This window comes from Bolinopsis microptera, chromosome 13 (genome assembly GCF_026151205.1).
Source record: "Bolinopsis microptera isolate Bmic1 chromosome 13, MBARI_Bmic_1.0, whole genome shotgun sequence".
Lineage (NCBI taxonomy): Eukaryota > Metazoa > Ctenophora > Tentaculata > Lobata > Bolinopsidae > Bolinopsis > Bolinopsis microptera.
Window position 1 is genome coordinate 11,000,167 of NC_087084.1, and position 27,902 is coordinate 11,028,068.

At 40.5% G+C, this 27,902-nt stretch overlaps 1 protein-coding gene across 2 annotated transcripts; it reads left to right on the top strand.

Moving 5' to 3' along the window:
- Positions 1-399: 399 nt before the first annotated feature.
- LOC134825044 (kelch-like protein 5) lies at positions 400-27,884 on the top strand. 2 transcript variants are annotated; one of them, XR_010161480.1, is made up of 16 exons: positions 400-681; positions 782-905; positions 1,327-1,405; positions 2,334-2,468; positions 3,153-3,259; positions 7,822-7,892; positions 8,195-8,303; positions 10,091-10,226; positions 13,955-14,064; positions 14,275-14,431; positions 14,580-14,689; positions 14,830-14,997; positions 15,301-15,398; positions 22,292-22,427; positions 26,685-27,017; positions 27,111-27,884. XR_010161480.1 is itself a non-coding variant. In XM_063837123.1 (15 exons), exons 1-15 carry the CDS (start codon positions 578-580, stop codon positions 26,790-26,792), a joined length of 1,752 nt encoding a protein of 583 aa, XP_063693193.1. In that variant the 5' UTR covers positions 400-577; the 3' UTR covers positions 26,793-27,884. The 2 variants fall into 2 exon arrangements, 1 of the variants encoding a protein (XP_063693193.1); XM_063837123.1 differs by having other exon boundaries at positions 26,685-27,884.
- Positions 27,885-27,902: the final 18 nt, after the last annotated feature.

Consider the following 27,902-nt stretch of genomic DNA (forward strand, 5'->3'; position numbering starts at 1 on the left):
TAAAGTTAGTTTCATTCAAAAATATTGATATTTGACCAATTTATGGGCCAAAATCGATCAAATTTAGTGCGTATGCCCAAATATGGGCATATAGTTTTTAGCTCATAACTCAGTCATTTTTTGTCCAATCTTGATGAAACTTCATATACGAGTTCAGGGGACCACTAGCTACAAGTAGAGCACCATAAACCAGGGTTTTGGGCATGTTCAGGGTATTTGGCTAAATTGGGCCTGATTTGGACCAAATATGGGCGTGGCTGCCCCGCGGGCACCGTTTGGCGGTTGGGGTCCGGGACCCCCTCAAAAGTTTGGTCACTGGTCCTAGTTTGTTGGTCAACTGCTATCTCGAAACCAAGTTTCACAAAAAAATCAGGGTGAACCCCCCCCCCTTAAATCATCATTTCAGCCCATGTCTCTAAGATCCGTCAAAGTGGTCACGAGTCTTTGCTGTGGTAACCTACGCGTTTCCTGACGGATCCGCGCACCGCACGTTCCTTGAGATATCATCATCTCCGGAACTCACATTCCCTCCGACAACACCATCTCTGGACCACGCTTTTCTTGTGAGAACACCATCATGGCCACAAGTTCAGCGAAGGAAAACAGAGATGGGTTACAGTTTATGCCGCAGCATTACGCGCTTGCTACCCTCGTCAAGATGAACCAGCTCAGAAAAAACAAGTGAGTCAATGTTTTTAATTGATATGATAAGTCAATTATATAATAACAATTTATTTAATTATTAATTAATTAATTAGTTAATGTGTTTACACCCCCCTAGTGTGTTGTGTGACGTTGTGCTGATGGTAGGAACACACCAAGTTCCCGCGCACCGCGTAGTACTAGCCGGGTGCAGCAGTTACTTCTGCGCCATGTTCACGGGACCTATGAGCGAAAGCAAGCAGGTCAGTACAGAGGAATTTGGCCAAGCAATTGTATCGAAATCCGGCGGTAAGGCATGTTAAAATAGTCTCGTGATCTTTATTGTCGAGTACATCACTCTTGAGTCAATTCAACGTGTATCTCATCAAAACAAGCTTTATACATATTTTGTAATCACCGCTTTACATGACATGTTTTGAAACGTATTAAATTTAGATTTGTTTTCAAACTGGTATGAAGCATAAAACAGAATACAAATTCTCTCAAACTGCCGTTTTTATGGCGATTGAAGGAGAAAATGAGGAAACAGTTCCCAGAAGCTCAGTCGCACGAGAATCAGACCCTAAAATATAGTGATCAAGTTTGGTACCACGTGGTATGACATCACACCGCCGCGCGTGGTATGAACTATGACGTCACACCAATAACATCACATCGTCTCAGGAAATTATTCAGATAAAAGGAGTAGAACCTGATGTTTTAGAATTGCTGATTGAGTTCGCCTACACCTCTCAACTGGAGGGTGAGTTTAGGAACCGACCGGAATGGGCTTTTGGCTGCTGGACCGGATTCTGCCGGATATCAATCTATTATCCGGTCAGCCGGATTTTGCCGGACCGGAACCGGTTGTTAGAAGGGCAAATATAAGGCTGCCGGAATGTACCGGATCTTGCCGAAAAATTTAAATTTATAAGTTCTGCATTCCTAAGAGCAATACAACCACACCGATGATGTTTGCTGTTTAGGCCTAGCAGTAGACATAGGTCAAATATCAAATCAACAAGCAGTACGTTGTAGCCAGAGTAAACAAGAAGTAACAAGAGTAGACAAGTTATTATCAGAAATGATATTGATATGCGATTGGCATATTATCCTACCAGACCCCTTAAATCTTAATGCCCTGTTCATTATGAGCCGAAAATATATTTTCGGTTTTTCGAAGTCCGCACCTAGTCAAAATACTTATGATTTTTTAAGGATTTGAGTTAAAATGTGACGAAAAATATCGATTTCAAGATTTTAGGAATACATTTTTTTGAAGAAATATCCGGCAAAATTGTTTGAAACCGGACCGAAATCGGAACCGGATATCTGGTCGGTTCCTAGGTGAGTTGTTTCCTTTTCGTCATGTTTTCAGGAACTTTACCTACGAATCTTCTAGAAAATACTAGAGAATCTTTTAAATATGTATAATATTGTAGTAGAAATTATACATAGTGCATAAATTCAGTGATCACGTGACCGGTGACCCCGAACCGTTGGTCACGTGACCACCAGGTGGCTACTCAACAATAAGGTTCCAGTTAAAGTTCCCGTACAAAGAACAAATTGCAATTTGCTAAATTAGTTCCTTCCACCTTTTTAAAGTTTACTAATCAGTTAATTGCCTAATCAGTTAATCAGATAACTCATAACTGACCACGCCCAACTAACTGACCACGCCCACCCAGTAACGATAGAGAATGTACAAGGTCTCCTGAGCGCTGCCTCCCTCATGCAGTTACACTGTGTTATTGAGATTTGTTGTGACTTCCTGGAGAAACAGCTGACCCCTAGTAACGCTATTGGGATCAGGTCTTTTGCAGGTACGCAGAATATGTTGTATTAAATAGTATTGAGATTGAAATAGTGAATATACGCAGAATATGTTGAATTAAATAGTATTGAGATTGAAATAGTGAATATACGCAGAATATGTAAAATATAATAGCATTAAAAGTGAAATAGTGAAGATCACGGTTACAGCTTTTGTGGGATGTTTATTATATTAAAAAAATAGTATTATGTTAAATTATGTTATAATAATGATAATATGTACATATTATATTAAATACTGATAGTTGGATAATATCCGGTTGGAAGAGAAGGACAAATGAAATAGGAAGTTAGGAATGTAGGCAAATGTTTTTTTCATTTGTCCTTGTCTCTTCCAACCGGATATTATCCAACTATCAGTATTTCAATCATGAGACTAATAAACAGCGAACTACTCCGTCATTTGATATTATATTAAATGTTAGCAGCTTGACTCCTTAATTGTTATCATTCCTTCCAATTAAGTCATCAACAGCCAAGCTTCTAGCAGATATAATCAACATTCTGTAAAAGCTACGCCACCCTTACGTGTGACGTCATGTCATGTGTGACGTCATGTCACGTGTGAAGTCATGTCACGTGTGACGTCATGTCACGTGTGACGTCATGTCACTTGTGACGTCATGTCACGTGTGACGTCATGTCACTTGATTTAACCACCGTTAAATCCTTAGAGTTGCACACGTGCGAGGAGCTGCTGATAACTGCGTCGGACTACGTGCTGGAACACTTTGTGGAAGTGACGTCATCAGAGGAGTTCTTATCTCTAACTCACACTCAGGTATCTACAAAAGATAACATATAGCATTGCTTCTATTGTTATCATATTAAAATCAAGCATTAGGCTTAAATAGTATTTTTGGATGAGGTGCAAAGTTTTTGCCAGATCGTACTAAAGATCTACGAATTCAACAACCCTTTCATTGTAAACATTAAGACATGTAATATGTTTATTTTGATCAACTTCGTGAATAATATAAACGTTCTTGAAATAGTCATTCTAAAATGTAGCATTGGTTAATAGGATTATGTTAATTTAATCGTTAATTTTAACGTTTATTAAATACACCTCTAGTCTCGATGCTTATTTGAAGATTTGGTATTTATCTAACTACGAGACTCCATAAAAAGGTAAAAAAGAAAATTAAAATGAAGAATTATGATTAGCCACTTTAGGAGGCAAGAAGGACACGACAACCAAGTAAAATTCAAATTAGACAGTTCTCATTGTAAAAAGGAGTTCATTAAAATGGACTGCTGTTAGTAATATACAGTAATAGTAATATATGCTGTTGTATAATAAAGAATGTTATATAAGAATTGATAAAAATCTGAATTTGACGAACCGCCCACGTAAAATGGAGATTACCTCAACTTTATGAATACGAATTATCGGGATTATCTCAATAAACTTATTAATAAAAATTAACATTTGAAAACAATATAACATCTTATCCATTTAGGGCATAAACTGTAGTCTTAAAGATATCTTAAATCTAAATTACAAAAATTCTTATTAAGATGAGGTTCTCATTGTGATTAAAATTCAACTCATCGCTTGACTGTATCTTGGGGAATATATCTAAAGATTTATATATTCATTGATTCGCCAGGAAGCTTTAAATATCCTGAATTCTCTAAAACTATTTTATTTGTATATCACTTGATTCGAGGAGTTGATCTTCATTTACTTACCAGATTTGGTGTTGTAGGTACAGCTTACACTTCACATTCTTGAGAAACTCTTTTCTCTGACAAATGTCAGATTCCTGAGGTATGAAGTAGGTATGAAGCGACTGATACTCCTTACCGTGTTCCTCGCCACCGCGATGCTGATGACTCAGTTACCAGAAGACTCCATAACTTTCAACTATACCTTTGCCCTGGACGTGATAAGAGAATACCACGTTGACTTGATGTTAGTCCCAGCTAAGACTGACTGCGCAGACTTACTGCACGAAGCTATTTTGTTGCGTCATATGAAGAAGATCTTCGGTACGGACAGTCAAGTGTCTAATGATGTTGATACCATGAGATGTCAGTTCAACGTAGACATATTTTACAGCTACGTATATGACTACAACCTACAGATCAAGAACCTCTTGAAAAACTCACCATGGTCCTGCGAGCTGGAGCCTAACCTATTGTGTGATGGAACCTCTCACTGTGCTATAGACGAGTGTCACTGCAACCCTCAAACCAACACCTCTAAATATCCCCCTCCAGGCAACACCTCCGCGTTTTACTTCTACTGTTTTGATGGCTCTGGTTGCATCTCCTCGAACAAGGTGTGTGATGACAGACAACAGTGTCAGGACGGGTCAGATGAGTGTTTTTGTCAGGGGGTTGTTCAGCTGTCTTGTCCTATGAGCGAGAACAAGATTTGTTTGTCTCCACAAAAGTATTGGAGTTGGGAGGGGGAGATTGAGTCACTTAATTGCACGGTGGAAATCAAGGCTCCAAATCATGAATCATATAACAACACCAACTTTCAAAATCCAATCGATAGTTGTTTATATGCACTAAATTATGAAAATTTAGAAAATGGAATACATGACGAACTGTTAGCTGATCTGTTTATAACTAACATCACGACAATCTGTAAAAACTATTGTAGCAACGAGACAGGTTTTATTGAAGGGAACTGGGTGTCATACTGTGATTGGATAGTACCGGGGAGATTTACCAATAACTACATGCTAGATTTCGTGTTTGCCTGTGTAAAAGATAGCCTTCAAAACGACCAAACATTCCACATAAGCAAAATATGTGACGGGACACGTGACTGTAATAACGGAGCAGATGAGTTGGGGTGTCCTGATAGGTTCTACTGCTCCAACCAGACAGGAACGTGGATAACAGAGGACAAAGTGTGCGATCACGTGAAGGACTGTGCTAACGGAGTAGATGAGTGTGAAACGTGCGACTTTGGGAGTTTATCATCCCCCAAATTCCTGATACATTCCAAGGTAATCCTGGTTGTGACCACTGTCATGGGACTGTCCATTGTCTTGCTGAATCTCTACCAGGGACGGCAGTGTTATCTGGGAAGTCCATCCTCTAAAAAAGGAGATATAGACAGAATCCTGCGACTCCAAATATTCGTTTACGATGGTTTAATGGGAGTTTACCTGTGCTGTGTGGTGGTAGCAGCAGTAGTCCTGAGAATAAAGGGAGACTACTGTATCTTAGAGCGGAAGTGGAGGGGAAGTGAATACTGCTCAGCTCTAGGAGTCCTCTTCTCCTTCTCTTCCCACGGCTCCCTGATGCTGGTTGCGTGTGTGAGTGTCGTCAGGTGCTTCACCTGCACTGCACGTATTGGAACCAATGTTAGAAAGAGCAGTGTAGTTGTAGTTTGTGCTGTCATATTCCTGGTGAACACTACACATTCGCTCTTTCCCTTGCTTCCAGTTGCCTTCGTTCAAGAAGTCTTCAGAACGGAAATCTTCTTTTCAAACATCGAGGAGAACCCCTTTTTTAGCAGGAGTTCAGTGAATGTTTCCCACTTGGATCTGATGTATCGGAACAAATACCACAGTGAGGCTGATATCTACACATCTCTGACAGGACTCAGAAACGTGACCTCTAAACCGGAAATATTCGACACCATGGAGATAAGTTACTATGGTAACACTGGACTCTGTGTACACAACATCTTCAAAGTAAAGGATTCCTACGAGATGTACAAGATGGGTTACTGTGTGGTTCTGGTGGTACTGCTCACCATCGTCGTGGTTACTTACTCTAGGATTGTTTGGAAGGACAGAAGAATAAAAGCCAATTTAGCGGCAGCAGCTGCAACAGCAGCAGCAACCCAAGGAACGCCAACAAGGATGACAGCTCCAACGCTCTGACCCTCAAAGTAGCTCTGATGATTGGAACACAACTGGTGGGGTGGATACCCCAGATATTTGCTACAGTGTACTTCCAGTACATGTCCTCTACTCCAGTCCCACCTCTAGTGTTTGAAGTGTTTGCTCTGGTGGTGATACCCGTCAATAGTTTCCTGAACCCTGTCTTTAACAGTGAGCTGTACAGGAATGTGGTGAGGAATGTGGTGGGTTGTGGGTGGGAGAGATGGAGATGGTATGTGAGTAAGGTTACTGGGAGGAGCCTTGATGGTGAGGCGGTGCAGGTTGGTGAGGCGGTGCAGGATGGTGAGGCGGTGCAGGGTGGTGAGGCGGTGCAGGGTGGTGAGAACACGGATGCCTCTTAGAGCCGACCTTAACGTTAGACACGTGACTATAACTAGCTACAAGAGCTAGAGATGGAGAAATCACGGAGAATTCTCAAAGTCGGCCTTAATTTGAACACGTGACTACACAAGATGTTATACATGTACAGATTTCGCAGTTAAAAATAATATTTTTCCCGGCGAGGCGTTATCTTGATAGAAATTCCAACAAATTGTGTTGGCAACGATACAAGATTTTACAAGAAATGAAAAATATAACGGCTAATGCTTTTCTTTTACTTCTAGCTCATTTAAGAAAATGCTTTTATTCATATTCACTTCACTTTTTAACGAAACGTCTTAAAAATACCTACCAATTTATTTGTTTGTTATACTTTATGACGGTATTATATTTTTTGTTCTTAAAACTTAATGTTAGAGAAAATTTAGTTTTGTACTGAAAATCAATTTTAATTTTAATGTTTGTAAAAATCTTTAAAAAAGGCATAATAAATTTGGGCACAGCTGTTATTCCGTATGAGAGACTGCAGATAGAGTTTTGAAAGTCGTTAAATATTTAAAGCTGAAATGTTTATTGAGTTTAATGATCTTCATTATAACCAAAAGTTACAGTGTTTTCACAATTGGAGGAAGAATTAACGCATTATATAAGCTACGACTCTTATCATTTCGCTCGCCCAAAAATTATCATTATCACGGACTCAGGTTTCCACGGTTTTGTTTTTGGGCGATTGATATTTGATTAGGGAACGCTAAGCTACCCTGCGCAATATTCTCATCCTAGTCCTCATGGTATATAATATCTCACATGGTATTAAAATTTTGTTTAATACATTGGCTACTAAGACTCTAATGAATACAGATAACCAAATACCATGATGTTTCACATTAAAATGTAGAATATTCTTGAAATTCAATATACTGATCTTACTGATCAACTAAGTCACAGGTCACAGATCGCTAACAAAATATACTCACTGAATTCTAGTAATGCTGGTAGTTAGAGATGAGTTCTAGTAATCAGCAACCGATTTCTAGTTCCCATCATTGATTCTTATACTTTAGTAGGTACTGACAGTAACTAGAGGCATTTATTTTAGTACTAATAATAATATGGTATTACTATTAGTATTACTAATATCCTTCAGGTAGGCGAGCTGATTGATAGAGATGATATCAACATTCCTAGCGAAGAACACGTCTACGAAGCAGTTATCAGGTAAGAGAGACAAAGAGAAAGAAAGAGAGGGCGAGAAAGGGATATAAACTAAAGATATACAGAAGTATGGAGTTAGAGAGGGTAGGAATAAGATAGGTATGCACTATGCAGACGTATGAATGAGAGGAGATATAGGAACCAGCCTTGGAGACAGCTCAGTTTATTGAAAAATACAGATATTGTATCATTGTTATTGGGGCATGTTTAGAGATGCATGTTGACTGTGGTAGGAGTGTCACGAGGTGTGACGTCATACCACGAAGTGTGACGTCATACCACGAGATGTAACGTTTCTCCCCCAGGTGGGTGGAACAGGGAGAGAGGTTTGAACAGGACAGAACTCAGTACCTCCCAGAACTCTTAAACTCAGTCAGACTTCCTCTTCTCAGTACTGTTTACCTTGTAGACAAGGTTAGTTTGTCACCATTCTCGTCACACTATGTCACCTGGTGCTATGTGACGTCACGTGGTGCTATGTGACGTCACGTGGTGCTATGTGACGTCACGTGGTGCTATGTGACGTCACGTGGTGCTATGTGACGTCACGTGGTGCTATGTGACGTCACGTGGTGCTATGTGACGTCACGTGGTGCTATGTGACGTCACGTGGTGCTATGTGACGTCACGTGGTTCTATGTGACGTCACGTGGTGCTATGTGACGTCAAGTGACGTTTTCTCACTCCTTTATTGTACCATGATAAAAGTTGTGAGGCTTGAAAGTAATTTTCTCATAAAAGTTGTACTTAAGGGGGGGACAATGGATATTTTTTTGTGAAACTTGATTTCGAGATAGCAGTTGACCAACAAACTAGGACCAGTGACCAAACTTTTGAGGGGGTCCCGGACCCCAACCGCCAAACGGTGCCCGCGGGGCAGCCACACCCATATTTGGTCAAATTAGGCCCAATTTAGCCAAATACCCTGAACATGCCCAAAACCCAGATTTTAGGTGCTCTTCTTGTAGCTAGTGGTCTCCTGAACTCGTATATGAAATTTCATCAAGATTGGACAAAAAATGACTGAGTTATGGGCCAAAAACCATATGCCCATATTTGGGCATACGCACCAAATTTGGTAGATTTCGTCCCATAAATTGAGCAAATATCAATATTTTTGAATGAAACTTACTTTATAAGAAAGGTAAGCCTAAACTACATATTCTCTGTAAGTTATAGCTTTATGTTTGTTTAAATGTGGATACTAAGGCGAAAAAACCACAAAAAATGAACTAAATTGCCCGTATCTTGGTTCGCGATATTCGCGGAATTGATCTCATTAAAATTGTAACAACTCAATCAGTTTTCAAAATTTTTGCATGAAATTTTCGGAATCGACTCGAAATCGCATTTCCACCTTATTTTGAGAACAGATGTTTGATTTAGGCCTCCAAAAAATTTGGCGGCCAAATTCTGAATTTTTCCGGGAAAATTTTGGAATTTGGCCGCCAAATTTTTTTGGAGGCCTAAATCAAAAATCTGTTCTCAAAATAAAGTGGAAATGCGATTTTGAGTCGATTCCGAAAATTTCATGCAAAAATTTTGAAAACTGATTGAGTTGTTACAATTTTAATGAGATCAATTCCGCGAATATCGCGAACCAAGATACCGGCAATTTAGTTCATTTTTTGTGGTTTTTTCGCCTTAGTATCCACATTTAAACAAATACAAAGCTATAACTTACAGAGAATATGTAGTTTAGGCTTACCTTTCTTATAAAGTAAGTTTCATTCAAAAATATTGATATTTGCCCAATTTATGGGACGAAATCTACCAAATTTGGTGCGTATGCCCAAATATGGGCATATGGTTTTTGGCCCATAACTCAGTCATTTTTTGTCCAATCTTGATGAAATTTCATCTACGAGTTCAGGATACCACTAGCTACAAGAAGAGCACCTAAAATCTGGGTTTTGGGCATGTTCAGGGTATTTGGCTAAATTGGGCCTAATTTGGACCAAATATGGGCGTGGCTGCCCCGCGGGCACCGTTTGGCGGTTGGGGTCCGGGACCCCCTCAAAAGTTCGGTCACTGGTCCTAGTTTGTTGGTCAACTGCTATCTCGAAATCAACTTTCACAAAAAAATATCCATTGTCCCCCCCCCCCTTAAAAGGTTAATTTCAATAAAATTTGTTGAAGAAATCGATACTGTGCTGATCATGTGACCTCTTTCCCACTGCCTCACATATGACTGTATGCAGGTGTCAAAAGAGAACCTGGTCCGGAACAACCCCTCCTGTATGGAGCTACTGGACGAGGCTAAGAACTTTCACTTGTTACCTGGCAGACGACCAAAACTTCACAGCAGTAGAACTGAGCCAAGGAAGAGCACTGCAGGTATGTGTAAAGTAATGTCACGTGATTAACAGTACAGCCGTTTACCTTATCTATTTATCAGTACAGCCGTTTACCTTATCTATTTCGCATCGTCAGTACAGCCGTTTACCTTATCTATTTCGCATCGTTATTTCGTGCTCGTCTAGCTAGCTCGCTTTCTCTGTATAGCCCGGATTATGAACTCCTCGGAGGACTCAGTGACTGGGGATGGCGATGGGGCCGCCGTTCCACTTCGTCGTGATAGTTTTGTTTTAGTTGATTCAAACGTGAGCAATCTTCCCGACTTTGAGGGTGGGTCATCCGACAGTTTTTGTAGCGCTGTACCTGCAAACCCTGTCATCACCACACCCTCCTCGCTGCCTCATGGAGAGGTAGCACCATTCCAAAGTAAGTCACTCTCTTCTACACCAGTACGCAAACGTTTTTTAAGTACATCCACATCTGATTCGCATACATCCACGTCAGATTTGCATACTTCTGCTGATGTTTCGACCTATACAACGCTGCCGTACTTCACATTCAGTGCACAAACTTGCATTGAACTGCTGGAGCAAGGCTTGTTAACGGAGAAACAATTACTTAGGGAATATGACTACCTTAGCTGGCGAGGATGTAAGATTAGCTCTTTTAAACCTCGGCCTGACAAATCGATGTCTGGCAAACTAGTTGATGAAATGAAGCAAATATTTAATAAAATCCCAAAATTTGATAGACACTGCTGCTTCCTACGGTTTCACACAGGTTATATCCCGACCAACTCGCATAACTGACCACAGTGCCACCTTGATTGATCATGTATTTACCAACAAAGTTGAAAAAATTATAAGCTCTAGTGTATTGGCACTCGACTTATCTGATCATTTGGGTACATATGTACGCCTTTCCCTCGCTCCATCTTTCGACCGAGCTGCACGAACTTTTAAACCCATACTTGGACAATGTTGAATGTCTCAGACCAATAAAAAACATGAATATAGGATGTTTAATGAGGCCGATAACGAAAAATTTATAAGGTTGATACATGATGAATCATGGGAGCTTGATGGTTTATGTGCAGAAACGCGTTACGAAACATTTTGTGAAATTTACACCGACCATCACAACACCGCCTACCCTCTAAACACTAGACGAACTCGCAGAAAACACGAAAGGGTTGACCCTAAGCCTTGGATCATACCATGGCTTGAGGACTCCTTTAATCGTAAAAATTTACTTTATTTAGATTATGTTAAAGAACCCAATATTCAGAACAAAACCAAGTATGATAAAATGAAAAAATTCTGCGAAAAGCACAAGAATAATGCAAAACGCAGGTATTACAAAAAGTATTTCGATGAGCACAGCGATAACTCTCCTAAGCAATGGCAGATGATCAACAGTGTTCTCGATAGAACCAAAAAGAATACTGGAATCAATAAACTCGTAGACGAAAACGGCAACGTGGCTTCTAACTCGTCAGAAATAGCAGAGAAATTCAATGATTACTTTTCTAACATCACGAGTGATCTCAAGGCGAAAATTGAAATTCAAGATGACGACAGAAGCTACGAGGCCTTCTTAAACGATCCCGTCCCCCTCTCTATCTTCATTAGACCAGCTAGTAACTCGGAAATTTATGATATTGTCAAAAAGTTAAAAAACAAAAGCACCAAAGATACTAAAATCAGTGCACTCAAACTAGCATCTGAAGATGTTAAATTTGTTAATGCACTTACTCACTTACTGGAACAATCTCACAGTCGCTGGAAGAGGGAGTGTTCCCACAGGCACTTAAAGTTGCTAGAGTTGTTCCTATACACAAAAACAGCAGTCTCTAATTATCGCCCAATCTCATTACTGGCAGCTTTTTCCAAAATTTACGAAAAAGTTATGCATGCCAGACTTGTAGAATTCTTGAATCAAAATTTAGGTTTATATGAACGACAGTATGGATTTAGGGCAGGTAGATCTTGTGAACATGCACTTCTGGATGCGCAAAATACCCTCATCAGCTCATTACATAAAAAGCAAATTTATCTTCTACTCATAGATTTTTCAAAGGCTTTTGACATGGTAGATCACAAGATACTTCTACACAGGCTTAATTATTACGCTATAAGAGGCATCGCTAATAAATGGTTTAAGTCATACCTTACGAATAGAAAACAATATGTTAGTATTAATGGCGCTGACTCCTCGTGCAGGGATATGGAGTATGGAGTACCACAAGGTAGCATCCTAGGTCCTCTACTCTTTGTCCTATACATTAATGACTTACCTGGCATAAGCACTCTAGCAAAGTTTATCTTATATGCAGATGATGCCAACATTATTATATCAGGTAACAACATATATGAGATTGAAGATCATTTGAACCTGCTGTCCCAATCTTTGGTAGAATGGGTTGATGTCAATGGATTACTTATTAATCTCAAAAAAACAAATTATATGATATTTTCCCGACAGAAGATACCTAATCTCTCCCCAGTTATCATAAACAACGTAAATATCTTGCGCTTGAACGAAGCTAAGTTCTTAGGTGTGATTGTTGATGAAAAATTAACTTGGTCATCTCACATAAAAGCTCTAAAGTGTAAAATGGCCCGATATGTTGGCATATTGTACAAAATCAAATCATACATTCCCTTAGAAGTTAGAATTCAAATCTACCACAGTTTTATTCAATCACACCTAAACTACTGTTCCCTGGTCTGGGGTTTTACGTCCAAGACCAAAATTGAGTGTTTATTCCGTCAACAAAAGAAAGGTATCAGAGCCGTTATGCCAGGATGGGACACCTCCTACTGGTACCAAATCCTTTTTCAGCAACTACTCGATCCTAACCATACACAGCATAATTTTATCTAATTCAATAATTTTCATGAATAAAATTTTCTATTTCCCTAATCAGCTCCCTCCTCCCGTAGCAAAAACTATTCACGAAAATGTGCCGACTCGTAACTCGGGAGTTATCACTGAAGCTAGCTATGATTGGTTCAATGACTACAATACTGCCACATATAGAAATTCAATATTCTACAACGGCCCACTCCTATTTGTAGACGCATCAATAGACGAAGCATTCAATTCAGTGTCATGCCAATCGCTGAAGGCGTTCAAATCACAATGTAAGAAAACAATACTGAAGCTGCAGAAGGGGGATGATTGTGTAAATGAGTGGTTCACGAGTAAATTTCTCACCACGAAATCAGTGGCCTCCGTAGGTCCAAAAGAAACAGAAATTCCTAACTGTTTTTGCTGCTAATTGGGGCTAAATCCAACGTCCAGAATTAAGTTTAAATTTGTTTTCTATCATTTTTATACCAAACCAAATGAATGTTATGTTTATAATCTGTAAATCTTTAAAGAGAATCTGTTTGTCGTACAGTGAAATAAATTTTGAAACTCAATCTCAAACCCATTTGTAAACATGATTTTACTTGACGTATTTTCCATTATTTGCAGTTTGTTGCGATTTTATCACATTTGTCGTCTGTTTATTTTTCTATTTAGTTATGATATATTTTCTTATTTTCTAGTAGTTATGTTTTCAGGAGTGCCCATTGGGGTCTTTAATTTTAACTTATTATGATTGTAATCAATAAATTAGTCCATTAGAGACGACCCCCTTACGAGGGGCTTTCAATCAATCATTAATAGTTATATCACGTGATTAATAGTGACATAACGTGACTAGGTATGATGTCACGTGAGTAAGTATGACGTCACATAATGTTACAATTTACCAGGTGTGCTGTACTGTGTTGGGGGGCATGAGAGTTCAAGTAATGTTACTAGTAGTGTCGAGTGTTTCAGTCTTCGTAAAAACGAGTGGTCTCTTGTGGCGCCCATGACAAAGGTAAACAAAGCTTCTTACTTATCAACAATATTATCCTTAATAGCTAGACTAATACGTGAATATAATTATATTAATTGGATACAAATGTTTTGGGGCACTTAGATGAATCCCTGATTTGAGTACAATACAGTGAGACAAGGTTTACTTCTTCCTCAATTCATAAAAGCACATACTACTGCACGATTCCACAATAACGCATAATACCACAAGGCGCGCACGCGTATGGGAGTAGCAGTGCTGGATAACAAGATGTACGCTATGGGGGGTACTACAGGAGGGATGACACTGAACAGTGTGGAGTGCTATGATCCGGTACAGAACAAGTGGACTAATGTTACTCCTATGAGGATACACAGATCTGGTGTTGGTTAGTTGATATCTGATCTTATTGTTATTTGTACTGAAAAATGAATGTGAAGTTTTCAATTGGAGTGATGTCACACTCCACGTGATATGACGGCACACACCACGTGACATGACGTCACACACCACATGACATGACGTCACTGTTTCAGGGGCGGCAGTGTTAGGAGGGAGGATATTTGCAGTAGGAGGAGATGACGGAGTTACACATCTCAACTCAGCGGAGTGTTACGACGCGCAATTAAACGAGTGGGGCGAAGTGGTGAGTGCTAAACGTGGGGCCAAATAGTATTTTCAGAGGGGGTTATACAATTCACACATGATTCCAACCTGCTTGCTACAGAGAAACAGTTAATACAATGAACTAATGATACACAAGTTCCTAACAGTACGAACTCCCAGGTGCGGCCGATGGGTACGCGGCGTTGTTTCCCAGGCGTAGTTTCATACAGCGGCTGGTTATACGTAGCCGGTGGTACAGACGGCGTGCGCGTACTGAACAGTGTCGAGCGCTACCACCCTCACAGCGCTAAATGGAGTCCCGTAGCTCCTATGGTTGATAATAGACAGGTTAGTTTTAATCTAGATTTGGAATGATGAGAGTGCTAACTCCAGTAATCGGTCAAAATCGTTAAACCTTCGTTAAAAATGACCGACATAGACATAATCTAATTGTACGTAATCGCTTCGAAATGCGTAATTTTTCATAATCATAAGTCAATTCTTACGATTAATCAAATCGAGTAGACTAGTAATGTAAATTCTTGAAAACGATATGTCACAAAATGTGAAATAAATTGACTGAAAATCCTAGAAACAACCTTATTGTCATGTTACCCAGTTACCATGACAGTTAACTTACACTTTTCTCAGGGTTTTGGGCTCTGTGTGTTACATGGACGAATATACGCAGTTGGTGGTCATGGTACAGCAACACCCATAGACAAAGTGGAGGCATATGATCCGCGAGTGTAAGTAACAAAAGAAGATAGTTTTTAGGGAAATTGCAATTACTGGGTCATATCTGCTGTTTGTTCAACTCGTTGTCAATAGAGTCTTCGGGGATTTAGAGAGCACGTTTCCTTGATTTGTGTATGCGATTTGTATGCGATTTCACCCCTGTATGCGATTTGTGTTCCGGGGTAGGTGGCCCATGTTTTAGTATAAAAATGGGTACTGCCTATCCCAAACCATCATAAAAACCAAGTTTCGACCTCGCAAACCACTCAGGCCACTCCCAGGGGCCACGCCCATCCCAAAATAGCTCAAATCCAGGTCAAATCCCATACAAATCTAGACTGAGAATCTTTACCCCTGTATGTGATTTATGTTCCGGGGTAGGTGGCCCATGTTTTAGTATAAAAATGGGTACTGCCTATCCCAAACCATCATAAAAATCAAGTTTCGACCTCCCAACCCACTCAGGCCACTCCCAGGGGCCACGCCCATCCCAAAATAGCTGAAATCCTGGTAAAATCAAGATTGAAAATCTTTACCCCCGTATGCGATTTATGTTCCAGGGTAGGTGGCCCATGTTTTAGTATAAAAATGGGTACTGCCTATCCCAAACCATCATAAAAATCAAGTTTCGACCTCCCAACCCACTCAGGCCACTCCCAGGGGCCACGCCCATCCCAAAATAGCTGAAATCCTGGTAAAATCAAGATTGAAAATCTTTACCCCCGTATGCGATTTATGTTCCGGGGTAGGTGGCCCATGTTTTAGTATAAAAATGGGTACTGCCTATCCCAAACCATCATAAAAATCAAGTTTCGACCTCCCAACCCACTCAGGCCACTCCCAGGGGCCACGCCCATCCCAAAATAGCTGAAATCCTGGTAAAATCAAGATTGAAAATCTTTACCCCCGTATGCGATTTATGTTCCGGGGTAGGTGGCCCATGTTTTAGTATAAAAATGGGTACTACCTATCCCAAACCATCATAAAAACCAAGTTTCGACCTCGCAAACCACTCAGGCCACTCCCAGGGGCCACGCCCATCCCAAAATAGCTGAAATCCAGGTCAAATCCCATACAAATCCAGACTGAGAATCTTTACCCCCGTATGCGATTTATGTTCCGGGGTAGGTGGTCCATGTTTTAGTATAAAAATGGGTACTGCCTATCCCAAACCATCATAAAAACCAATTGTCCACCTCCCAACCCACTCAGGCCACTCCCAGGGGCCACGCCCATCCCAAAATAGCTGAAATCCTGGTAAAATCAAGATTGAAAATCTTTACCCCCGTATGCGATTTATGTTCCGGGGTAGGTGGCCCATGTTTTAGTATAAAAATGGGTACTGCCTATCCCAAACCATCATAAAAATCAAGTTTCGACCTCCCAACCCACTCAGGCCACTCCCAGGGGCCACGCCCATCCCAAAATAGCTGAAATCCTGGTAAAATCAAGATTGAAAATCTTTACCCCCGTATGCAATTTATGTTCCGGGGTAGGTGGCCCATGTTTTAGTATAAAAATGGGTACTGCATATCCCAAACCATCATAAAAATCAAGTTTCGACCTCCCAACCCACTCAGGCCACTCCCAGGGGCCACGCCCATCCCAAAATAGCTGAAATCCTGGTAAAAAATCAAGATTGAAAATCTTTACCCCCGTATGCGATTTATGTTCCGGGGTAGGTGGCCCATGTTTTAGTATAAAAATGGGTACTGCATATCCCAAACCATCATAAAAATCAAGTTTCGACCTCCCAACCTACTCAGGCCACTCCCAGGGGCCACGCCCATCCCAAAATAGCTGAAATCCTGGTAAAATCAAGATTGAAAATCTTTACCTCCGTATGCGATTTATGTTCCGGGGTAGGTGGCCCATGTTTTAGTATAAAAATGGGTACTGCCTATCCCAAACCATCATAAAAACCAAGTTTCGACCTCTCAAACCACTCAGGCCACTCCCAGGGGCCACGCCCATCCCAAAATAGCTGAAATCCAGGTCAAATCCCATACAAATCCAGACTGAGAATCTTTACCCCCGTATGCGATTTATGTTCCAGGGTAGGTGGCCCATGTTTTAGTATAAAAATGGGTACTGCCTATCCCAAACCATCATAAAAACCAAGTTTCGACCTCTCAAACCACTCAGGCCACTCCCAGGGGCCACGCCCATCCCAAAATAGCTGAAATCCAGGTCAAATCCCATACATATCCAGACTGAGAATCTTTACCCCCGTATGCGATTTATGTTCCGGGGTAGGTGGCCCATGTTTTAGTGTAAAAATGGGTACTACCTATCCCAAACCAACATAAAAACCAAGTTTCGACCTCTCAAACCACTCAGGTTACTCCCAGGGGCCACGCCTAACCTAGAAAAGCTACAGGGGTTGGGGCAAAACTAACGTTACATATGTTGGGTCTTACACCACCACCGTGTTTCATATTATGGACCTGTAGCCTTGCAGATGGCATGCTGTAACTACTCATTCGAGGATTCCGTCGCCAATGTTTGAAAATTTGAATATTTAGACTACGGCCTACGTCCATATAATAAATTTAAATCACCTATATTGTTCTTTCCAGACATACTAGACGCCCATTTATTTCAGATTACTGTAGATATTTAATTGTTGCATCTGATCTGAAAAATTGAGGTCAATCGGAGTTGAAATGACGCATTGAATGTATCTCGTTAACAAAATTGATTGGGTGATTATGTGATAGGACACCTTGATTGGGTTCCCTTGCAATTTAACGGGGCCATCTAATCACCGGAACAGGTAATCCAATCACCTGATCACACGTAATGAATAAACTCGTTATGCCTCGTATCTCGGACATCTGAGAAGCTACAACTCTCATTTTTTCAGATCGAACGTAATTTGAATGGCCAAATACAATCCTATAAAATTTGGCTCGATCTGATTATCAAAACAATTTAAAAAATGCGATAATGAACCTTCATTCGAAAAAAATGAACATGAATATTCTTTGATTTAACATATTCCTCGAATGAGTGGTGATAGTAAGTCATACCAAAAAGAATACCCCGGAACTTAAATCCCCTACAGGTGTAAAGATTCTCATTCTTGATTTGACCTGAATTTCAGCTATTTTGGGATAGGCGTAGCCTCTGGGAGTGGCCTAAGTGAGTTGAGAGGTCGAAAATTGGTTTTTATGATGGTTTGCGATAGGTAGTACCCATTTTTATACTAAAACATCGGCCACCTACCCCGGAACATAAATCGCATACGGGGGTAAAGATTCTCAGTCTGAATTTGTATGGGATTTGACCATGATTTCAGCTATTTTGTGATGGGCGTGGCCCCTGGGAGTGGCGTGAGTGGTTTGAGAGATCGAAACTTGGTTTTATGATGGTTTGGGATAGGTTGTACACATTTTAATACCAAAATATGGGCCACCTACCCCGGAACATAAATTGCATACGGGGGTAAAGATTCTCAGTCTGAATTTGTATGGGATTTGACCAGGATTTCAGCTATTTTGTGATGGGCGTGGCCCCTGGGAGTGGCCTGAGTGGTTTGAGAGGTTGAAACTTCGTTTTTATGATGGTTTGGGATAGGCAGTACCCATTTTTATACTAAAACATGGGCCACCTACCCCGGAACATAAATCGCATACGGGGGTGAAGATTTTAAAGTCTGGATTTTAGCTGGATTTCAGTTATTTTGGGATGGGCGTGGCTCCTGGGAGTGGCCTGAGTGGTTAGAGAGGTCGAAACTTGGTTTTTATGATGGTTTGGGATAGGTTGTACCCATTTTTATACCAAAATATGGGCCACCTACCCCAGAACATAAATTGCATACGGGGGTAAAGATTCTCAGTCTGAATTTGTATGGGATTTGACCAGGATTTCAGCTATTTTGTGATGGGCGTGGCCCCTGGGAGTGGCCTGAGTGGTTTGAGAGGTTGAAACTTCGTTTTTATGATGGTTTGGGATAGGCAGTACCCATTTTTATACTAAAACATGGGCCACCTACCCCGGAACATAAATCGCATACGGGGGTAAAGATTCTCAGTCTGAATTTGTATGGGATTTCAGCTATTTTGTGATGGGCGTGGCCCCTGGGAGTGGCGTGAGTGGTTTGAGAGGTCGAAACTTGATTTTCATGATGGTTTGGGATAGGCAGTACCCATTTTTATACTAGAACATGGGCCACCTACCCCGGAACATAAATCGCATACGGGGGTAAAGATTCTCAGTCTGAATTTGTATGGGATTTGAGCTGGATTTGAGCTATTTTGGGATGGGCGTGGCTCCTGGGAGTGGCGTGAGTGGTTTGAGAGGTCGAAACTTGGTTTTTATGATGGTTTGGGATAGGCAGTACCCATTTTTATACTAGAACATGGGCCACCTACCCCGGAACATAAATCGCATACGGGGGTAAAGATTCTCAGTCTGAATTTGTATGGGATTTGAGCTGGATTTGAGCTATTTTGGGATGGGCGTGGCTCCTGGGAGTGGCCTGAGTGGTTTGAGAGGTCGAAACTTGGTTTTTATGATGGTTTGGGATAGGTAGTACCCATTTTTATACTAAAACATGGGCCACCTACCCCGGAACATAAATCGCATACGGGGGTAAAGATTCTCAGTCTGAATTTGTATGGGATTTCAGCTAGATTTCAGCTATTTTGGGATGGGCGTGGCTCCTGGGAGTGGCCTGAGTGGTTTGAGAGGTCGAAACTTAGTTTTGATGATGGTCTGGGATAGGTAGTACCCATTTTTATTCTAAAACATGGGCCACCTACCCCGGAACATAAATCGCATACGGGGGTAAAGATTCTCAGTCTGAATTTGTATGGGATTTGACCAGGATTTCAGCTATTTTGTGATGGGCGTGGCCCCTGGGAGTGGCCTGAGTGGTTTGAGAGGTCGAAACTTGGTTTTTATGATGGTTTGGGATAGGTAGTACCCATTTTTATAGTAAAACATGGGCCACCTACCCTGGAACATAAATCGCATACGGGGGTAAAGATTTTAAAGTCTGGATTTTAGCTGGATTTCAGTAATTTTGGGATGGGCGTGGCTCCTGGGAGTGGCCTGAGTGGGTTGAGAGGTCGAAACTTGGTTTTTATGATGGTTTGGGATAGGTAGTACCCATTTTTATAGTAAAACATGGGCCACCTACCCTGGAACATAAATCGCATACGGGGGTAAAGATTTTAAAGTCTGGATTTTAGCTGGATTTCAGTAATTTTGGGATGGGCGTGGCTCCTGGGAGTGGCCTGAGTGGGTTGAGAGGTCGAAACTTGGTTTTTATGATGGTTTGGGATAGGCAGTACCCATTTTTATACTAGAACATGGGCCACCTACCCCGGAACATAAATCGCATACGGGGGTAAAGATTCTCAGTCTGAATTTGTTTAGGATTTCAGCTGGATTTCAGCTATTTTGGGATGGGCGTGGCTCCTGGGAGTGGCCTGAGTGGTTTGAGAGGTCGAAACTTGGTTTTTATGATGGTTTGGGATAGGTTGTACCCATTTTTATACCAAAATATGGGCCACCTACCCCGGAACATAAATTGCATACGGGGGTAAAGATTCTCAGTCTGAATTTGTATGGGATTTGACCATGATTTCAGCTATTTTGTGATGGGCGTGGCCCCTGGGAGTGGCGTGAGTGGTTTGAGAGGTCGAAACTTGATTTTTATGATGGTTTGGGATAGGCAGTACCCATTTTTATACTAGAACATGGGCCACCTACCCCGGAACATAAATCGCATACGGGGGTAAAGATTCTCAGTCTGAATTTGTATGGGATTTGACCAGGATTTCAGCTATTTTGTGATGGGCGTGGCCCCTGGGAGTGGCCTGAGTGGTTTGAGAGGTTGAAACTTCGTTTTTATGATGGTTTGGGATAGGCAGTACCCATTTTTATACTAAAACATGGGCCACCTACCCCGGAACATAAATCGCATACGGGGGTAAAGATTCTCAGTCTGAATTTGTATGGGATTTCAGCTGGATTTCAGCTATTTTGGGATGGGCGTGGCTCCTGGGATTGGCCTGAGTGGTTTGAGAGTGGTTTATACTAAAACATGGGCCACCTACCCCGGAACATAAATCGCATACGGGGGTAAAGATTCTTAGTCTGGATTTTTATGTATGGGATTTGACCTGGATTTCAGCTATTTTGGGTTATGTGTGGCCCCTGGGAGTGGCCTGAGTGGGTTGAGAGAACAAAACTTGGTTTTTATGATGGTTTGGGATAGGTACTAGCTATTCAACCACTAAAACATCTGTCCACTACTCCGGAACACAAATCACATACAGGGCCGAGTAAAGATTTTTGACTTGAATTATAGCTTTTCTGGGGTCGGTGCAGCCCTTGGATGTGGTTCCAAGTTGGGTTCAAGGTGTTATTTAGTAATTCATATCATAGTGTCTATAAATATACGAGCAGTTTATTTTGACTTTTGAAGGGTTACCGTCATAAATTCTACAAATAAATTATTTTAACGTACGTGCGGCGCGCAAATCGCATACAAAATCGCATACACATTTCAGGGAAACGTCTTCTGGGGATTTAAATTGGAACGGGCGGCACCCAAATTGTAGATCTTGTCGCGCGAAAAGTAAATTAGCGCGCGTCACAACAGTCTAATTACTGAAATGCGAATGTAAACAGACCCAAATGCGAACATTTGGCTAATGGAACGTTATGAATCGTAAAGATTTTGAATTATAATTCCGAATCAAACAAACTCTGCTGCGTAAATTACAAATATATAGTTTCGAACCTTTCAGATTCTTAATATTTATTTATTGGTAGTTAATGTGTTGTCTTGGAGATATTTCGACATCTCTAAAAGACAATTATATCACTAGTGTTTGAAGAAAGAACTAGTCCATGCACCACCATTTTAATTTCAATTTCACCTTGCCAGGAATAAGTGGGAGACAGTCGCTTCACTGAAGACGTCGCGAGATGGGGTGGGCGTGGCTATCTTATCAGATAAAATCTACGCCGTCGGCGGATTCGACCGGGCGTATCTTAACAGCGTGGAGTGTTTCGATCCGAGGGTACGTGAAAATTTTCTACAAACGAGTTGCGTCATGTCATGTGGTATGACGTCATGTCATGTGGTATGGCGTCATGTCATGTGGAGTGACGTCAAGTAATTTGTCAACAATCTTCCACCGGTTCTTTTTCACTTAACCAAAATTGTGGGAGCAAATACATAATTTTTAAAATTCGGTTCTCTTCTCATTAATAAAGAACTTGTTTCGGATCTTCAAGATATCTTTGTTAAGTGGTAATAGTGAAGCTAATTTACAATACTCCATGTCGTGCCTCGCTTATGGTTCACTCTAAACAAGAGCCTGTATTCTGTGTAGATACAGATATTTAGATGCGCGTCCTGATAATTAACGTGCAGCTGGGTTGTGGCGCGGTTACCAGTAAGCTATTATAATTAGTGAACTAAATAGTTAATATAATAGAAACTGCTTACCGGGAAATAGGTGCTGTCCTTTAACCTAGGTAATATTAAGTTAAAATGTGTATCAGCCACTCACAGTATAATCTACATCTTTAAACAATGAACATAAGTTGAAATATAATTACCAGATCTTTAATTTATAACATGTAACATAGCCCACTCACCTGCAAATTGTCATACTGGCAGAGAAAACCGATGCTCCCAAACACGGGGTTGAAGATTGCGACCTCGCATCCCACATCTGCCCACTTACCCTGGAATAGCACGTGTTATCATAGTGGGGGGGGGGGGGCATAATGCCACTCACGTGACGTCACACTACTCCTCACGTGACGTCACACCACCCCTCACGTGACGTCACACTACTCCTCACGTGACGTCACACTACCCCTCACGTGACTTACCACTTTATTGGACTTTATATGCACCGCTGCACATGGCTCATCGGCACCGGAGTTCGGTTCTTCATCATCTGAAGAGAAATATCGTTAACAGCTATCTCACTGTTTTGGGAAAACAATATCAATATTCAAATAAGTACCTTAAAAGAATGATGGCTTACCCCAGTTTTTGAAGGAATCTTCGCTGCCGTCTTCGTATTCAAAATGTTTGTCGCTTTTGTAGCGTAAGCCTGAAAAATGATTCATGTGAGAGAACTTAAAATAATACCTAGACGCAATCTTAACTGAATAAATCATAAAGTTGCATATTGGATAATTGATACACACATGATTAAATGAAATGACACATGTCACGTGTCATGACGTCACACATGTCACGTGTCATGACGTCACACACCACTCACCAAAGAAAGCAGTCTCAATGCTCCTAGCTTTCATCAGCCACACAGCCTTGTCGTTCTCAAGTTGATTCGTTATCTTTGCAGAATTTCCACCGTTATCTTCACAGACACCTTTCATTGTGTCGTAAGATTCAGGTTCTGCTTTGGTTTGTAGAACGAATACCGCTGTAGAGTGTAGGACCGTCAAATACAATTTAGTTGTTAATTAGCATTTAGTTGTTAATTAGCATTTAGTTGTTAATTAGCATGGAGTCGTTAATTACTATTAGCTGACCGGTTTGTATTTTGGAACCATAGCACTTACACTGATGGTGTGTTGATTGTAAACCAAATTAAACTCACAGTCAAAGGTAATGTCCATGCCCACTCTGCCGCAGTTCTTTGCCGGGAAGCTTAGATTCACGTCTTTACACCTGAATGCTTTAAGTCCCTGCGAAGTACGATTTTGTTGTTACCAGCGTACAATGTAAGAATGCAGATGAATAGTAAAGGACAAACAACATTGTGCGACAGCTAGATTTGGTTACTGGTTAGTCGTTGTCACGTGACACGTGCCCAAACACTACCTCTACTGAATGCGCTCCATCGCAGAGTGAGCGTACCACAATCTCACGTGACGTCACACACCACAACGTGACGTCATGAGTGAGTGTGGCGTCACCCTCTCCCTCAACTAAGTATGTATGCATATACTCACATAGTCACATGTGGCAAGAAGCAAGGAGGAATATGACATATAAGGCTGGTTCCCCTCCTGTTCTACTTGTGAGTTATAGTATCCTACTACCTTGTCAGTCAGTTTAAACGGTATCGAGCATCCTGAGGGTCATTTAATTAGCTCGTCATTTAATTAGCTCTTTTAAAACTATTGTTTACTAATCTATTAGCTCGTCATTTAATTAGCTCGTTTAAAACTATTTTTTACTAAATTACTAGCGATTATTAAAACTATTGTGTGTGCCTAGATATGATTTCTGTAAAACTGTGGTTTTTTTCCAATGATACTAATATTTTCTTATCAGTACTCGTAAAATGACAAGGATAATAATAACAATAGTGACCTGCTGCAGTAATCTTTATCTCGTTTATCTTTAAGTATTCCTTGTCACTGGAAACAGTAAGGTAGTTTACACTCGTAGTTTCGGCACATCTGTACACTGTCGTTTCTGTGCTTTCTGTGCTTTCCGCTGAGGAATAAGTTTGATGAATACTCACTTAGAATTGCACACTTTCCTCATGTGACGTCACACTTTCCCTCACGTGACGTCACACTAAGCTGAGTTAACTCATCCTTACCTTGAAGTTGAATTTCGTTCTCCTCCTCACAAGACAGTTTCTGTTCTCCTTCCCTGCCGAATAGTTTTATCTCGTAATCCAGTCCAGAATCTGGTGTCGTTGTAACCTGTGCGATGTTGTCAGATGAGTAATACTAATGAGGTTTACAAATGTACTGGTAATTTTCGATCCTTTCATAATCTTAAATTTGTATTTTTAAAAGTCCACCTTACCGTAACACGTGATATCCATTGATCCGACAGGTGGTCCATATTGAGGAGAACTTTAAGAGAAATGTTTTCGTTATTAGCTATCGTGTTCATAATCTTCATATCTCCGTCTTCTTTCTTAGCTTTCATGAACGTGTTCATATCTCCGTCGTGTCCCTTTTCCCCTGATCATAGATCTGTTTCAAAATGAGATGCGGTACGGGCAACTCTGAGTTTGGTTATAATTGTTGAATTGTTGAATGTTGAGGTAGCAAATGATAAAGCGTGTAAGCACTGTAAGGGAGTGGATTGAGTACAAGAAACAAGTGCAAGGGAAACAGAAAGAGAAATTGAAAGTGAGAATGAAAGTGAGAATGAAAGTGAGAATGAAAGTGAGAATGAAAGTGAAAGTGAAGTCACACTAACCTGTGTTATTCTCGACCCATTCACCCGACATGACCTGAATCTCCTTTACCTTCACGACATTCCAATCCTTCTCTGTCACGTCTGATGACACTCCACAAAGAAGTGTCAGCAGCCACGGTAATATTTTCATCTCTTGTAGCTGGGAAAATGTGACGTCATATCACGTGATGTGACGTCATGCGGCATACCACGTAATGTGATGTCATACCAAAGAAACATTCTACTCGTTCAAATTTATTCAAGTAAATATCCTAGCCTTCATCGGTTTAATATTGGATGCTTTATTAAAAGTGTCGGGGTGATGATCAAACTTTTAAAAATCTCAATAGGTTACTCTTACAATTGACGATGTAAAATTACTGAAGAAAAAAAAGTCGCTTTATAAAAGGAGGCACTTAATTAACTTCAGCGAAATTTCGACAATAAATATTATCACTAAAGTAAGCTAGTAAGATCGTAAGCTAAGGAACTACTAACCACGGGGAGCTAGGCTAACTGGCTATTAGCTAGCACGTGCAATACTGAGCAGTGAGCTAGCACGTGCAATACTGAGCTAGCACGTGCAATACTGAGGAACTATTCCAACCCACCTGTACTCATTAATATTTAGAGTAAGACTAAGTTCACAACTGGGTTCCTTATCTCTAGGAAGATAACCGGAGATTATTGTACCACGTGATCACACGTGTTCTCAAAATTAGGAATTATCTAGCTTCCAGTTCCGCAAACTACTCCAATAAAAGCTGCTATTAAAGGGCAAGTGCCGATCCTTGATATGATAATTTGGGACCTGATTATCAATTATTGAACATTGGTTCCGACCAATGCTATTTCATCACTCATTACTATTCAGTAATCAGGTAATTGTCATTGTGTCGATGACTGGGCGACAGCGTAATAAATTGGGTGCAGTTTATTGACCGCTAAAATTAGGGTTCAAAAACTTCTCAACAATAAACGTTTCGGCCTATAATTGAAATGAGACATTTTACTGTTTGAAAAAACCACTTTTCGCTAAATGCGATTGAACTGTGTAAAACTAATTGCACTACTTGCGCTACAATTAATGTATTTGATGTTGTATTGATGACGTTTTAATGTCGTATAACATTGTGTCCCATTTCAGCTGCTTGACTGGGTCCCAGTAACTCCCATGACTACACCGCGAGCTGTGGCCGGGGTTGCAGTGTTAGGGGGTTCAGATGTCTCAGATCCGGACTCTTTCTACAGATGATGACGTAATCAGACACCCAAGACGTCACTAGTCTAAACTGGTGACGTCGCTGAATACTGATGATCACAGTAATACTGTTAGATTTAAAATCTCAGATTTGACTCTCCGATCAGACCAAGAACCAAGAAGTAAATGTAAATGTTTATAAAAAGGTTGCTCTTCGCGACTTCGCTTGTTCACCTTTTTTTGAGACAATGCCGAAGTTTTTGAGTTATTATTTACTTTGTAGCGCGATGCACTACTGGGCCGCGCCGCGCATCAAATAATGCTTCACATCACCACGGCGAGAAGCATTATTTGATGCGCGGCGCGGCCCAGTAGTACATCGGGTTACAACTATTTACTATATTTTGGATGGTTTTCAGACACTGCAGAATCAGAAATTTCGACATTAATTAATTAATTAATTAATCAACATTAATTAATTTGATGGATTATTATTTTTTGAAGAGCATTTGCGTTATCTCACGAGATGTCCATATAAGGACCAATAATATGCGTGTCCGTATGATGAATAATAGCGATGGTTTGTATTTTGAACTAAACATCTAAACAGTCACCCATACTTTTGCAACTGGTTGCTATAACAACAACGTTTGTTATAGAAATGTTGATCATTTCATTCATTACAATTACCCAAATAGGAAAGTTATATTACTGCTGTCAAGGATTGAATGATTGGGACTTGAAAAATTGTTGCTTTAAATTAAGGTAACTCTACAGTAAAACCTTAATTTACCAGTTTTCCAGTAAAACGACCAGGTACAATGTAAATGAATCTAAATTTCTTTAACCACAACCAATTTATAGGATCTCATTATTATTAAAGCTCGGTAAATGATGACAGTATTTCTGTAAGGAGTCGTTCACATATGATTACGTAATCACTGAGGGGGAGGGATGGGATTTCTAAATGATTACGCTAGAATAATTTTGACACACTATGCAATAGCTATGACGTGTAAAAGTAATATTTGAACGACCCCGAAGATGAAATTTCTTAGCATGGACTGGTGGTCAATAACGACTAGGATATCAGATGTGTTGAAGATTGATATTGCTAAAATTGTGTAAAATGTTTATTTATGTAATTAAAAACGAAAATATCTC

Excerpts from the sequence above, each read along its gene's own strand:
- LOC134825044 (XM_063837123.1), top strand. The coding sequence starts at position 578 with ATGGCCACAAGTTCAGCGAAGGAAAACAGAGATGGGTTACAGTTTATG. Across the intron at positions 682-781 it reads AACCAGCTCAGAAAAAACAA|TGTGTTGTGTGACGTTGTGC; the intron begins GTGAGTCAATGT and ends ACACCCCCCTAG. Across the intron at positions 14,690-14,829 it reads TAAACGAGTGGGGCGAAGTG|GTGCGGCCGATGGGTACGCG; the intron begins GTGAGTGCTAAA and ends ACGAACTCCCAG.